At 41.9% G+C, this 15984-nt stretch overlaps 1 protein-coding gene across 1 annotated transcript in view; it reads right to left on the bottom strand.

The window, feature by feature from the left end:
* The window catches only part of LOC126235255 (uncharacterized), a 141116-nt gene that overhangs the window by 12575 nt on the left and 112557 nt on the right, over positions 1 to 15984 (bottom strand). Inside the window, exon 5 of the mRNA XM_049943985.1 lies at positions 14634 to 14840. Coding sequence (XP_049799942.1) covers positions 14634 to 14840 — 207 coding nt within the window. The remainder of the gene's footprint in view (positions 1 to 14633; positions 14841 to 15984) is intronic.

The raw sequence follows: 15984 nt of genomic DNA, 5'->3' as shown, positions 1-15984 counted from the left end.
GAGACCTTTGGAGAGAAGAGAACCACTTGTATGAATATCAGGAGCTCAGATTGCAACCCAGTTCTAAGCAAAGAAGGGAAGGCAGAAAGGTGGAAGGAGTATATAGAGGGTTTATACAAGGGCGATGTACTTGAGGACAATATTATGGAAATGGGAGATGATGTAGATGAAGATGAAATGGGAGATAAGATACTGCGTGAAGAGTTTGACAGAGCACTGAAAGAGCTGAATCGAAACAAGTCCCCGGGAGTAGACAACTTTCCATTAGAACTACTGATGGCCTTGGGAGACCCAGTCATGACAAAACTCTACCATCTGGTGAGCAAGATGTATGAAACAGGCGAAATACCCACAGACTTCAAGAAGAAAATAATAATTCCAATCCCAAAGAAAGCACGTGTTGACAGATGTGAAAATTACCGAACTATCAGTTTAATAAGTCACAGCTGCAAAATACTAACGCGAATTCTTTACAGACGAATGGCAAAACTGGTAGAAGCGGACCTCGGGGGAGATCAGTTTGGATTCCGTAGAAATTTTGGAACACGTGAGGCAATACTAACCTTACGACTTATCTTAGATGAAAGATTAAGAACAGGCAAACCTACGTTTCTAGCATTTGTAGACTTAGAGAAAGATTTTGACAATGTTAACTGAAATACTCTCTTTCAAATTCTAAAGATGGCAGGGGTAAAATACAGGGAGCGAAAGGCTATTTACAATTTGTACAGAAACCAGATGGCAGTTATAAGAGTCGAGGGGCATGAAAGGGAAGCAGTGGTTGAGAAAGGGGTGAGACAGGGTTGTAGCCTCTCCCCGATGTTATTCAATCCGTATATTGAGCAAGCAGTAAAGGAAACAAAAGAAAAATTCGGAGTAGGTATTAAAATTCATGGAGAAGAAGTAAAAACTTTGAGGTTCGCCGATGACATTGTAATTCTGTCAGAGACAGCAAAGGACTTGGAAGAGCAGTTGAACGGAATGGACAGTGTCTTGAAACAAGGATATAAGATGAACATCAACAAAAGCAAAACGAGGATAATGGAATGTAGTCAAATTAAATCGGGTGATGCTGAGGGGATTAGATTAGGAAATGAGACACTTAAAGTAGTAAAGGAGCTTTGCTATTTAGGGAGTAAAATAACTGATGATGGTCGAAGTAAAGAGGATATAAAATGTAGACTGGCAATGGCAAGGAAATCGTTTCTGAAGAAGAGAAATTTGTTAACATCGAGTATAGATTTAAGTGTCAGGAAGTCGTTTCTGAAGGTATTTGTATGGAGTGTAGCCATGTATGGAAGTGAAACATGGACGATAACCTGTTTGGACAAGAAGAGAATAGAAGCTTTTGAAATGTGGTGCTACAGAAGAATGCTGAAGATAAGGTGGGTAGATCACGTAACTAATGAGGTGGTATTGAACAGGATTGGGGAGAAGAGAAATTTGTGGCACAACTTGACTAGAAGAAGGGATCGGTTGGTAGGACATGTTTTGAGGCATCAAGGGATCACAAATTTAGCATTGGAGGGCAGCGTGGAGGGTAAAAATCGTAGAGGCCAAGAGATGAATACACTAAGCAGATTCAGAAGGATGTAGGTTGCAGTAGGTACTGGGAGATGAAGAAGCTTGCACAGGATAGAGTAGCATGGAGAGCTGCATCAAACCAGTCTCAGGACTGAAGACCAGAACAACAACAACAACAACAACTTCTTGAGCATACTAACAATTCCAGCGCCCCATGACCTATTATCCTCCGCAATAGTACCTTCCTTCAGCTGCCGATCGATAAATTCTTCCAGAATCTGTATGATTTGTGGTGAACCGGTCATTCATCACTTGCTGGTATTCAGTGCCGTGTAATATGTTACTGGGGAGAACAAATCCCTAAATTCCAAAAGTAATTCTTCCATCAATTCCCGATCACTCCGATTTATGTGACGTACCTCCCCTCATAATGCAGTTTCAATGGCGTTTTGGAATTGTCTGTAGCCGACACCCCTCGCATCCCACTCTTCCTCCTCTAGGATACAAACATTAGACGTCAACAGCCACTTCGTTAACTATAAATCCTCGATTCTGAAATTATCCACAAATACACGTACAATTTTCTCACTATATTTCTCTTCTACATGTACAACACTTCTCTTCACTAAATAACCTGCCTGATCCAGTACTCCATTTACTTCCAAAGTTTCTGCCACACACAAAATACCTACTGGTAAGCTAGACTCGCCATGAACACAAAGCGATTTCCTGCTACCTTTAGGTATAAAATTATGTGAATCGAACCTTAGCGTGATTGTTCGCAGCTTAAATGGTTTTTCATCCGTGATAGACTCAGCCCGTGGCATTGCTACACCGGTAGCCGTGCCACGCAACTGAAAAGATTTGCGGTCAGGCTCCACCATATGCTGTTGGAGAACTATTTTGACGCAATGCTGATACAAGAAATTCATCCTCAGAATCATGTCATAGTCCTCACTCATGCATGGCACAAGCTCTACACATTGTTTTAATTGAATCATACCCAGGCAGAATTTCATGTCCACCAATCCCCGCAGACAACGGTCTTACCGCAGTGGTTACACCGGTTCCCGTGAGATCACCGTGGTCGGCGCTTGGATGGGTGACCATCCAGGCCGCCATGCGCTGTTGCCATTTTTCAGGGTACACTCAGCCTCGTGATGCCCATTTAGGAGCTACTCGACCGAATAGTAGCGGCTTCGGTCAAGAATACCATCATGACGACCGGCGGTGTGCTGACCCCACGCCCCTCCTATCCGCATCCTCCGCTGAGGATGACATGGCGGTCGGATGGTACCGGTAGGCCACTCATGGCCTAAAGACGGAGTGCTTTACCGATCTCTGCAACGTGACACCATTATCTCCCACTCCCACTTCCACTCTATATAAAATGACATGTTCTATTGCTTATGTTCCACAAGATCCTCACTGACAAACAACACATGCATCCCTGTGTCCAACCATACCTTTCAATTCCTCTTTCCTGTTATTCTTCTGATTGTAAAGTCCACTTCTGCATACCCTTAGTAGCATTTAATCTTACTGGGAATGACCCTATGTGGACCTCTGGTTCCCTGTGACGTTTAACATCTGGTTCTTTCCAGGTCCTCTACCTCTGAATCAATTGTGACCTCTTCCGTTACCCCCACTGTACCGAGACTCCTCACATGCCCCGTTTGTCTTCACTTATAACAACTAATACTGCTTCAAAAGACTATCTGTCTTATGTGCAATCTAGTTGTCATGCCAATGTCTTCGTCATCTAGCTAATCCGACAGCTGTGTGGCACGATGTCTATACTCTTCTTGACATCTCTGTAGGCAATCCTCTTAAAATGTGTCAAGTACTCTCTACTGAGCCTCTCGTATGATCATCCCATATATCGCAGTGTTCTGTCACAACTGTTAAGTACACTCATTGCTCACCTTGTTTTGTCTCAAAATTCTTCTGCCAACTCTGCATGCTTCTTCGTTACCATGGCCCACTCTTCACTAAAACATGTGACGCTATTCTCATTCGTATACCTATGGACTAACCCCTTATATTTTCGATGACATTTGCGAACTGCCTCCAGTTCTGACACACCTTGCGTCTCTGACTCTGCAGAAAGCTCGTCGTTCCTGGAACTCGCTTTGACACACCAATAATCGTAAAGACACACAAAATAAAATATAATAACCTGACTCTTAAGTCCAAACATTAACCATGTCCGCCTACTTAGTTGAGTGGTAACGTGCTTGCCTCTCATGCAGCGGGCCCTGGTTCGATTTCCGGCCGTCTTGGATATTTTCTCCGCTCATGGACTGGGTATTGTGTTGTCCTCATCATGATTTTCATCCTCATCACCGGCACGCAAGTTACCCCAATGTGGCGTCGATTGAAATAAGACTTGCACTCGGCGGCTGAACTTCCCCGGATGGGGCCTCCCGGCCAGCAATAGCTAACTGCCCGTAGCCTTTACAAGTGAAACGTACCGCTGATACCGAGCGAGGTGGCGCAGTGGTTAGACACTGGACTCGCATTCGGGAGGACGACGGTTCAATCCCGCGTCCGGCCATCCTGATTTAGGTTTTCCGTGATTTCCCTAAATCACTCCCGGCAAATGCCGGGATGGTTCCTCTGAAAGGGCACGGCCGACTTCCTTCCCCATCCTTCCCTAATCCGATGAGACCGATGACCACGCTGTCTGGTCTCCTTCCCCAAAACCAACCAACCAACCGTACCGCTGATAATGATTCTGTATCAGGTGCTGAATGACTGTCTAAGCTACACTGGGTGCATCCAACAGGTACTAGCCAATGGTTACTCCCATAACCTGTGAAACCGAGTGAGGTGGCGCAGTGGTTAGCACTCTAGACTCGCATTCTGGAGGACGACGGTTCAAACACGCCATCCAGATTTAGATTTTCCGTGATTTTGAGTGGTCAGCGAGATAGAATGTCAATCCTAAGGGCCAGGATTCGATTCCCGCTTGGATCGGAGACTTTCTCCGTTCTGGGACTGGGTGTTGTGTTGTCCTAATCATCATTATTTCATCCCCATCGACGCGCAAGTCGCCGAAGTGGCGTCAAATCGAAAGACTTGCACCCGGCGAACGGTCTACCCGACGGGAGGCCCTAGTCACATGACGTTTATTTTATTTCCACTGCTCGCCTGGTTGACTCAATTCGCAAAGTGAGAATGCTGTGTTGTGATTTGCAAGGCAAAACATCCGCGCTTGCCCGCGGCTGGCTCTGCTGTAATCTATTTCTTACTTTAGGCATTTCTGAGCAAATATGGTCAACATGCTACAATCACAATACAAAGGGAATTAGAGAAATTAGATAAACTGTGGTACACGTCGATTTGATGTGAAGTCACTGTTGAGACATCGACATATCACTGTGGATGTCGTTAAGAGCTGTATCAGGTGACCTTACTGGTAATCCACGTGTAGATAAAAATCTTACGTCAAGATCGCAAATTTTCTTAATTGATTTCCGGTTTCATTTTATTTACGAGCAATCCTCTGATCTCAAATACAGAAAATTGCATACAAAAATATAAAAAGTGACAAGAACAAATACATTCAATATTTGAATTTCCATTATGCAATATATACTTGTATAAAATGTTTTAAGTGTGTGATTATCATTACACATCGTGGTATTCTTAGGACTAAGTAGTTCTAATTAAATTAAAAAATCATATAGGCATAACAAGAAAAATATTAAAACGTGACATAATAAAAACATGCAAAAATATATGGTGAGCGATAATGAGATTACTTCCCTCAGACTACAGGTGTCACACAACGAATAACTTAATATACTTCATTTACCGAACAGGGGTGGCACCAGAATATGTGAAAGGTGGGTGCTGTTACTCACAAGCTGATGAATAGGAAGTTTCATCAAACTACTGACTAAAACAGTAGTCACTATTAGACCTTGTTTATTACAATTTGCTGTGGACTTCAAGTTAAATACCAGTACACAATGTCATGAAATCACTCCCCCCGTGCTCCCGCGTTCCCGTTTACACTTTACGCCATCCTCCTCTTTTAATTGGCTGTCCCAGCAGAATTCATAGACCTGAGCACACATTAGTCACACCTCTCCCACTGCAATGTTAGAACCTCTTATGCGAACTTCCAACACAGCCATCATACTCCAAATGACGCTTAGGCTCCATACCTAAAATTACGAGAGATGGGTCTCCTTTGCTGTGTCTGAGGGCGTAGGTAGGTCTAAATCAAACTCACGTAAATCTTGATAACCTGCCATTGTAGCAGCACTAACCGATCTGTCAACTGCGCCAGACACTTGTTGTCATATACAGGCGTTGCCGACCTCAGCGCCGTATTCTGCCTGTTTACGTATATCTGTATTTGGAAACGCATTCCTATACCAGAGTCTTTCGCACTTCAGTGTATATTGCCTATAATTTCATATAAATATGTTTGGAAAATAATGGAGACTTATTATATAAGGCATTTGAATAGTATCTACCAAATTTGCATGTTTTTTATTAACAGGAAATGATGTGTCATATATGAGATAATGGGACTGTATGGGAGCATTTATTCCTTAAGTACTCGTAACAATTTGAGTTACTTTTCATTAACAATTTGTGTTCTGACTTAGTAATATTTTCATAATTTTGTTTCAGTAGCTACTGAAGAAATACTGAAAAAGTTGGAAGAACCTTGGCGAACTGACAGTGGTATCTCCGATGCAGAAGGCTGGTCAGGCAAAGATGACTGTGATGTGACGCTTACTCCACCTGTGAATAGCGTTGGACAACAAATGTCGAGTGAACCTGAACGATTTGAAGTGGAATGATCATATAAAATTAATTGTTGGTAAGGCGGGTACCAGGTTGAGATTCATTGGGAGAGTGCTTAGAAAATGTAGTCCATCAACAAAGGAGGTGGCTTACAAAACACTCGTTCGACCTATACTTGAGTATTGGTCATCAGTGTGGGATCCGTACCAGATCGGGTTGACGGAGGAAGTAGAGAAGATCCAAAGAAGAGCGGCGCGTTTCGTCACAGGGTCATTTGGTAACCGTGATAGCGTATCGCGGTGTAGCTTGCTCGCCAGGTTTCGAGTGGGTGCGTTTCTGGATGAGGTATCGAATATATTGCTTCCCTCTACTTATACCTCCCGAGGAGATCACGAATGTAAAATTAGAGAGATTAGAACGCGCACGGAGGCTTTCAGACAGTCGTTCTTCCCGCGAACCATACGCGACTGGAACAGGAAAGGGAGGTAATGACAGTGGCACGTAAAGTGCCCTCCGCCACACACCGTTGGGTGGCTTGCGGAGTATAAATGTAGATGTAGATGTATATGAAGAGGATAGTGATTCAAGTGTTCGAAAATTGGGATCATACGGATGTTTTTGAGCCTCTTCCGTCCAGTCTACAATTTGATGCTTCTCTGTGGCAAGGGAAAGAAATGGAACAACATAAATATTTCCTAACACCCTCGTATATTACCTGTACTATGTCTGAGCTCATTTCCTCATGTTCGAATCTGTCGCAAAGGACAATCTTTAAATACTGCATCACAAGAAATGCGAATATCTTTTGGTGCGTCTATCGCAGTTCTAATGGTTGGACGACTTAAAGTGTTGAAATATGTATGCATATTTCCACTTCTTTTACGAGACGACGTACTTGAAATGTTTGGCCAAACTTCCCTGTTGGTTGGCCTGCTGCTGCAAACTGTCTTTCACTTCGTCTCTGAATTATGCTGCTAGGTACAGGAATTTCTTAAGACGCTTTCAACTTATAAAAATAAGAAGACATACCAAGTTTCATTCGCTTCAATTAACGACGTATATTTTAACGTCCGACATTTTACAAATTCCACACTTCACATAAATAAATACTGTTTCGTAAGCCTCTCGTGTCTCCAAGCATTAGAAACAAATTAAGTTACATGTGAAAGAAAGTTGGCTTAAAAACCATGTTCATTCTCAACATGAAACAGAATACTTATGTTCCCTTCGCCAAGGCTAAGACAGAAGTTTTTAATGGTTCTCTTTCAACAATTCACGTTACTACAACAATGGTCAAAACAATTAGAACAGAGTAGCATAAACACTCCATGGTTCTTCTGTCCACTATCACTAAACTTCCATGCAACGACCGACAAGTACTTGTCGGTGCAGTTCGACCGCCATGTCTACATTCTGCTCGAGACTCATTTACAACCTGCACACACAAACATGTGACGTGCAGTAGGTAGGATTCCACTTTCTCGCACTCATATCTAAAATATCGTGTGTTCGAGACAGTAGGAGGCCGAGTGGTTCTAGAATTTACGCAGAAATTCTCGAATCACTACACAGTGTGATACTAAGGGTAACCCAGAATACATAAGTAAGGGGCAGGTGCCACTAGTGCAACTAAAGTTGCCGAAAATACGTCAAGAAACAGTTTCTCCTCAATACGGAACTCACTAAAAATAACGGTAGATGAAACTGTGGTTGCAGAAGATATAAGCAAAGATAATTTTTGAAGATTCGTTCTCTGCTGCAGACAATTAGGGCTGGCTATATCAGAATTCCAAGACAGAAAGTGTTTAGACTGAAGAACAAATCAATATGTGAGCGGTAAACTAAACCCACGTGGTCTCAAGAACATTTTTGCCTCCCTGTGTCGGTTGCCTTTCGACATTTTTGTGTATGGAAGAAACGATCACACCACCATAGAGGGCTGTGATCACCTCCATATTGGTGGGAAAATAATAATGAGACGTAACATATCACTGCCTCAAGGATTCAAGGTGTACATGGAGTTATTTTGCTTCGGAAGGGTTACTTGAAGGCCTTCAAGTAGATGAATGTTATCCAAGTGAGCAGTGTTCCAAAAAAGTGGACCCCTTGCTGATGCTGAAATGGTAAGAAAAAGGTCATAGTGCTATTGACCAATGTGTGTAAGGCAATGGGCAAGTTACCATTGTCAAATGATTTGACAACAAGCCTGTAATGCTTGCATCACCTACAGACGACAAAACGCCCCCCCCCCCCCAAAAAAAATGCAGAATAAGGTCAAAGAAGGATCGTTCTTACAACCAATATACAAGTTTGTTACAAAGAAGATGACTGACACTCCTTTGACCCGGAGACCGTTCCAGGATCGACTTTCATATAATTTTCTCATTAACTGTATTTGTCAGCTGCATATTGTTTCTTATGAAAGTACTGGGAAAAATTAACTGTACTTTAACAGGGAGTGAATTCAAATGTGCATTGTAGCTGAGGTAGTGAGAGACATCACTGAAATATGCTGTTACTGTGAGTTGGGTTGTTGATGTAGGAAATAAGAGTGCAGGAGAGAATGAGGAGTACACATCCTACTTTTGTTACAATTTGTATTATTGAATGATATGGAATTTATTTTGAAATACAAACTAAGTACACACCCATTAATGGCAGTGGTAAGTATTTTTCATTCTATCAAATCAGTATGACTAGCCTGTTGGTACAAATGTCTGAAATGCAAATCTATTTATCAGTTAATTGTAGAACACACTGAAGCTACTGGTAGGACCTGGTTCAGCTATTTAAGGTGAATAAAAAGAAAAAAAGTTACAAAAGACAGCTGTTTATTAAAAGTTTGTAATCAACAGTTGATTTTAATCAAGCAATGAAACAAGCTAGGTTTATGACTGGATACACAACAGTGGGAACTTCCTGGTTGTGAGCAAAATTGCAGTATTGGGCAATGAGTGTGAATTACTTTCGTAATTGGAACTGGTACATTTTGAAAGAATGCTTTCGACTCAGTTTCAGCGAAATCTCAAGTACCAACATTTTCTGACGGATATACACAAATTTTCCATTAAAACTGTTAAACGATATGTCCTTTTGTATTTCTTGTGTAAATTAGACAAATTTTTTGATTGCAATATACCGTGTGATGTGAATTCTTTTAGTATCGCAATGTAACAGTAAAAACTGTATAGCAACAAATGAAAGAAAATTATAATGTACAGACTGATGTACACACTCACACCAAATAATACCGATTTTAAGTACCTCTGATGTGCGGAAGTATTGATGACATGGAATGTGCGAAAGTTAACGTGTGCACCAGAGAACATAGGGAGACAAAGACACAGTATGGATCATGCTGTCAATGACGTAAGACCTAGTGAGTGTGATCGTAATGGAAAGTCAGAAGTGTGATCCATTAATAGTCTGAGCACAGCGGAAGTGGTATGTAGTGAGTTGTATCATCTCAGTAAAAGACTGAGGCGTTCTCTACGATTTTATTTCGTGCCTGAAGTTAATTTTTTCTGCTGAAATATATTGTGCCTTGCATTGTCCTAAAAGTATGGCTAATCTACAACATGAGACAAGAATAATATTAGAGCTGAGGTATCGTGGAAATTTTCTGCTCTGAATATTATTTACAAGGCTACAGTAAACTGTCTACATCACACACAGGAGAGGATTATAAATGCATGTAATGGTACTCCAAGACGATAGATAACCTGTTTTCTCTTTCCTGATCGTTATTATATGAATTCAATGGTAAGAGCGAGCACCTTGAGTATTTGTTTCGTCGAACACGACTACAAAAAGGCAAGTCTGATTCATTAATTATATGGGTCATAGTATGTGAGAAGGTGAGAGAATACCTTTTAGCAAGTCTGAAGAATATAAATCATGCTGAAAATGTTCGTTAATTACTACAAAACGTCCAGAAAATCTTTTTACTTTTCTTAGTTGTTTGTATATGTAAAGAGCTTGAAAGGTTGCTAAGTTATCTCCGAAATAAGTGATTATTAAGACTGCTGCAGAGCTAATGCAACTGTGTGCATTTTCAAAGAGAGAATCTCACATGCTTTGTATCAAAATCATATGGATATTAAAGGTCTTCAGCCAAGCAGCAGAAAAATGCCTGTGGTCTCCTCTAGTTAAGTAAGGAGCAATATTTCCATGCAACCACTTATTCAGATAACAAACACACCAGTTAATGATTTAGTGAGACTCTATGACAGAGACAGTGGTTTCATTGTCTTGCATTATTTCAGTACAGCACCAGTGGAAACTAATAAAAGCAGTGGTAAATGTGCACATCATTAACTAACCAAAAATATGATCTTTGGTAAATTCTTAATCTCAGCTTTGACACCAAGAGTAATAATTAAATGATTATAGTAATCGCAAGTACCTGCCTCTGTCTTAACTGTGTGTACTGTAATGACACAAACTACACTTCGGAAGAACAAGGATAAGCAGGTAGGAAATGATTAACCACCAATCTAAACTGTGTCTTTGCGTCTTCGGATGCTGATTGGCAGTATGTGGCTAGGTCACAGTCTAGGTACACTGTAACCATTTAGGAGCGACTGATTAGATAATGCGTATAGAAGATAGCTCTCATGTATAAATTCTTTTAAAATTCAAAGTAATTAAACATAATACTTGTCTATAATTATAACAAAGTGATTTCTTCAAAACGTCATCACTAGAGCTTCCATCAGAATCCGTCAGAATAATAGGAAATTCAGAGTGACATCTGGGATTAGGGAAACATATTCCATCAAAATTGTTCTTTGCGATATTAAACGAAGTTTTCAGATCTTTGACCTGGATGAACAAGTAAGTAATACAGTTCAACTGAACATAACTAACCTACCTTCGATTTGCTTATAACACTTCTTACATCAAGTACATAGGAACTTGAAATCGAATGCAAAGATTTAATGCGGAGAGTGTACAAGTTGTTCTGAAAACGAATTTTATTAAAAAAAACTTCAATGAGTGCATGGGAAAGAGAAATATCCAACACAGAATTAAAAGAAGAAAGTAATTGACAAGTTTTTGTAACTATCCAAGTTAAAGGCACCTACGGAATTGGCAGGAAAAGAAATAACTCAAAAAGTAAAAACGAACTGAATTTACTCGTATTTTGTTAAAAGTTTTCAAAATTAAAACGGAAAATATGCAGTGTGTAGTACCAGTTTTGAGATATAACAGAGAAACATGAATTTATAATGCTAAAACAGTTGAAAAACCAATGGTTGCTTAACGAGAAACGGCTAGATGCCTATTGGGTATTATTAAGAGGAATAGGAAAACAAACGAAGTGGTGAGGCAACAGACTGAAGAGAAAAACATAATTATGGAAGAAAAGAAAATTAAATCGATGGTGCACGACTGAACGGCAAATATGGGGAAGGGAGCTTCTTACTGCATTCTAAGACATAAGAAAAAGCTGATAGGTAGACGTAATGGAAGACGAGTAAACGATCTTAGGATGAGCTACCAGTACACGGATGCGTACAACTCAAGACCGTAAAGTGTGGGGAAGCCTAGAGGATACCTTTATGTTACAGCGAATGTGAAACGGTAGATGATGATGAGAACGACGATTTACGCAAGAGGCAGAAGAAGGAAGACTCTTATGACACGGTTGACTGTGCCGAAGGTTATGTTGAGCCGCCTAGTAGCCGCCTAGTAGCAAAGAGTTTTCTTCCCCGATGCACATTGCTCCCTTTCCTTGCGGTATGCGCGAGCTGTGTCTTAAGTCTGTGATGAGTGGAGGCGACTGTGACGGATGTGGATTACCCACCAAAGCGAGCTGAAGACCTGGTCGTGGTGGCAGCAAAGTAGTGTTTACGCGTGAGAAACACGGAGGCGAGGACAGAGCAAGATACCGTCAGGCATTGTTCCAAGTGGAAGGCTTTACACACAACAGTTCTGCACGAAAATACTCTAGATGGCAAAACAATTGAAGAGTGGGAATGGAAAACGTCCTAAGAGCTATTTTATTCATAAAACGTGTTTTCGGTGCAATTATGTTCTCAGTACATTGTTGCACGTTCCAAAAGTTACATTCCGGAGAAAATATTTCACTCACTGGTAGATGATGCACCGACCTTGTGGCAAGCAGTGATTCCCAATGGAGTTCTAAGGACCATGCGTCAAGGTGTCCTCAAGTCAGCCTCACAGGTTTTTAGTTAGTGGACACAGCCTTCTATAGCAGCGACAGAGATATTACATTTATAGGGAATCTTAGAAATGCAAGCAAGGCCGCTATACCTCGAGATATACGTATACCGTGTTGTTGACTATTCCTCCACATGTAGTACGATCAAGGTCTCTCATACTCATTTATTACAACAAAAACCATAAAAGATCTTATTCTGAACGAAGAATGGAAAAATATCAAGGTATTCTAAAGAGGAAGGAAGACGGAGGATACAGACCATGGCGTATTTCATTCGAAAGAGCATCCATGTTTGTCATTTCCCAAACAGAAATATCTGTTGACATCGTTCCAATTTCTTCCTCAAAGGCAGAGGCAGTTTTATAGTAAACCTTTGCAACATCTGATCCCAAGAACTGAATTCTTTAAGAAATAGGAGTCAATACCGAATGATTCTTTTTTCTTGAATTTAGTGTTCTTAGGATTTATGAAAAATTAAAATAAATGTGAAATGGTTTTTATTGACTACTGTACTATAGTTAAAATATTACAGCTGTTTGGAATGGAGTTCTGTAAGAGACAGATGTCAATACTGTATATATTTTCTTAAATTTAATTTTGGTATGATCTCATAAAAATTTTGAAATAAAATTGAAATGGTTTTTGTTGACTACAGTACTGTCAGTTAAAATATTGAAGCTTTGTGTCTGCACTTGTATGATCACCAATAAAACTAATTGCTTCCATATAACGGTGCTTTAAACAAAACTTTTTTATTGGGCCTTATAATCAGTCAGTTTCCTGCCATGGCCCTTAGGACGTTTTTAATAAAGTGTTTACTTTCTAATTGGTCACTACAATTTTTTTGCGTGATAATTTGGGCAACATAGTTCTGTGGTATCACAGCTTCTCAGTTTTTTGGATTCAGATAATTTACATATGAAGTGGAATACACTGCATTTCGATACTCGTGGTAAATGTGATACTTGGCACTTCCCCTCAATTATCTATTGACCAGCTCTTTCCTTCCCTCAATCTGTGTGGTATCGTTAACAGACGATAAGTCTTTTATTTTGGGTACTTTTAAAACTAAATCCCATAGCAAGAACAATTATTCTTTGTTAGCCCTGTAGTCCAGTTGTGTCCGATAACGTACTGACTATGTTGTTCATAATGTCTCAGAAATTGCCGCCTCATAAGACGATCATCCAAATGGTCAGCAGAATATCTATTGTGCGCGTTTTGCTTCTTCTTATTCGTAGCAGATAAGTGAATCTCATCCGGTCAGGATTGCCGGTCCTGCAGTAATTTGTACACAGGCCACTCACTCGACTTTAACATTTTCCCTGTACGTACCGTCACGTTTTGCGTGTACACTGATATTTCTTGCTCCTTCTCATCGTCACTAAATTTCGTGACGTTAACTCTAAGCTGCTCCAGCTGCCCACGTAGGCATTTTCAGCGATCACTTTTCCTGCTTGCGATGTGAGACACCGATGCACCCTCGTTGCTACTGAAGCGTGGCCGCACATGGGCACATGCGGTGCCGAGAGAAAGATAAGGAAGAAACCCCGTGCTGGGACATAGCCTACTGGTCTCAAGCAGCGTAACGAACCTATCTGTCAGATGGATCATCATCAGCAGTGTCGCTTGTCCTCACTCCTTGCATCAAACGGAGGAGGTCGGCAATAGATTTGGGGATCAGGAATTTAGCGCCACCATCTCCCTTCGCCTTGGCGGCAAAATACTGTTGCTGGTGAAAAGTGCTTTCATCACCAGGATTCAAAATAGGATTCTGAGCCGAGCATCAGTGCACAGGAATGCTTGAACCATCTCGCCTAGGGGGGGGGGGGGGGGGGGGGGGGAGGGGGGGCAGGCAGAAAAGAAGTCTAGAAACCTAAAGTTTAGACAGAGATGTGAAAGAAGTTGAGAATTTTATCTGAGCTGACATTATAGTAAAACAGGGAAAAACAATCTTCACCTCTCGTCACAGCAACCCTTTCTTTTCGAACAAGGGTGTCAGGTATTTGAGAAAGGAAAGAGAGTACGGGTTTGCATAAGCCTTCGCAAAAAGTTGTCCAGAGTACTTATTATCGTTTAAAAACTTGTTGATTTCTGATGCCAGGGGCCCCGAAGAGAGGAAAACGACGTTGAAGGTGCTGTATAAGAGACCGACTGGAGCGGCTCGTTCCATGTCCTCGAGAAACTTGTCCAGCGGGTAGGCGTCCGCTTCGGCGGCCAGACCGAGGGCGCGCAGCGTGCTCTGCAGCTCGGCGTGGTACAGCGACAGCAGGCCGGCCAGCTGCCGCCGGTGCACCTCCTCGCTGGTGCTGCCGTACAGGAAGTGCTGCACGTCCACAGCGGGGCTGCCCATCGTCGACAGCTGCAACATCGAGGCACATGTCGTTATAAGTGCTAAGAATCAGGCGTCTTAGAACGGTTGGAAGGAACACCAACACCCATATATACTGAGGAGACAAAGAAACTGGTACACGTGCCTAATATGATGTATGGCCCCCGCGAGAGAGCAGAAGTGCCGCAACACGACGTGCCATGGAGTCGACTAATGTCTGAAGTAGTGCTGGAGGGAACTGACACCATGAATCCTGCAGGGCTGTCCTTGAAATCGTAAGATTACGGGGGGAGGGGGTGGGGGGTGCAGATCTCTTCTGAACACCACGTTGCAATGCATCCAAGTTTGGTGGCCAGTGGAAGTCTTTAAACTCACAAGAGTGTTCCTGGAGCCACGCTGTAGCAATTCTGGATGTAAGCAGTATCGCATTGTCCTGCTGGAATTGCCCAATTCCGTCGCAATGCACCATGGGAATGAATCGGTGCGGGTGATCAGACGGGATGTTTGCGTACGTGTCACCTATCAGAGTCGTATCTAGAAGTATCAGGGGTCCCATATCACTCCAACTGCGTCTACATCTACATCTACATCCATACTCCGCAAGCCACCTGACGGTGCGTGGCGGAGGGTACTTTGAGTACCTCTATCGGTTCTCTCTTCTACTCCAGTCTCGTATTGTTCGTGGAAAGAAAGATTGTCGGTATGCCTCTGTGCGGACTCTAGTCTCTCTGATTTTATCCTCATGGTCTCTTCGCGAGACATATGTAGGAGGGAGCAAATATACTGCTTGACTCCTCAGTGAAGGTATGTTATAGAAACTTCAACAATAGCCCGTACCGAGCTACTTAGCGTCTCTCTAGCAGAGTCTTCCACTGGAGTTTATCTATCATCTCCGTAACGCTTTCGCGATTACTTAAAGATCTTGTAACGAAGCGCGCTGCTCTCCGTTGGATCTTCTCTATCTCTTCTATCAACCCTATCTGGTACGGGTCTCACACCGGTGAGCAGTATTCAAGCAGTGGGCGAACATGTGTACTGTAACCTACTTCCTTTGTTTTCGGATTGCATTTCCTTAAGATTCTTCCAATAAATCTCACGCCCCACACCATTACAGAGCCTCCACCAGCTTGAACTGTCCCATGCTGACATGCAGGGTCCATGGGTTCAAGAGGTT

The sequence above is a fragment of the Schistocerca nitens genome, chromosome 2, assembly GCF_023898315.1.
Source record: "Schistocerca nitens isolate TAMUIC-IGC-003100 chromosome 2, iqSchNite1.1, whole genome shotgun sequence".
Lineage (NCBI taxonomy): Eukaryota > Metazoa > Arthropoda > Insecta > Orthoptera > Acrididae > Schistocerca > Schistocerca nitens.
Note: the sequence above shows the minus strand (reverse complement) of the source record. Positions and strands in the feature narration are given on the sequence as shown.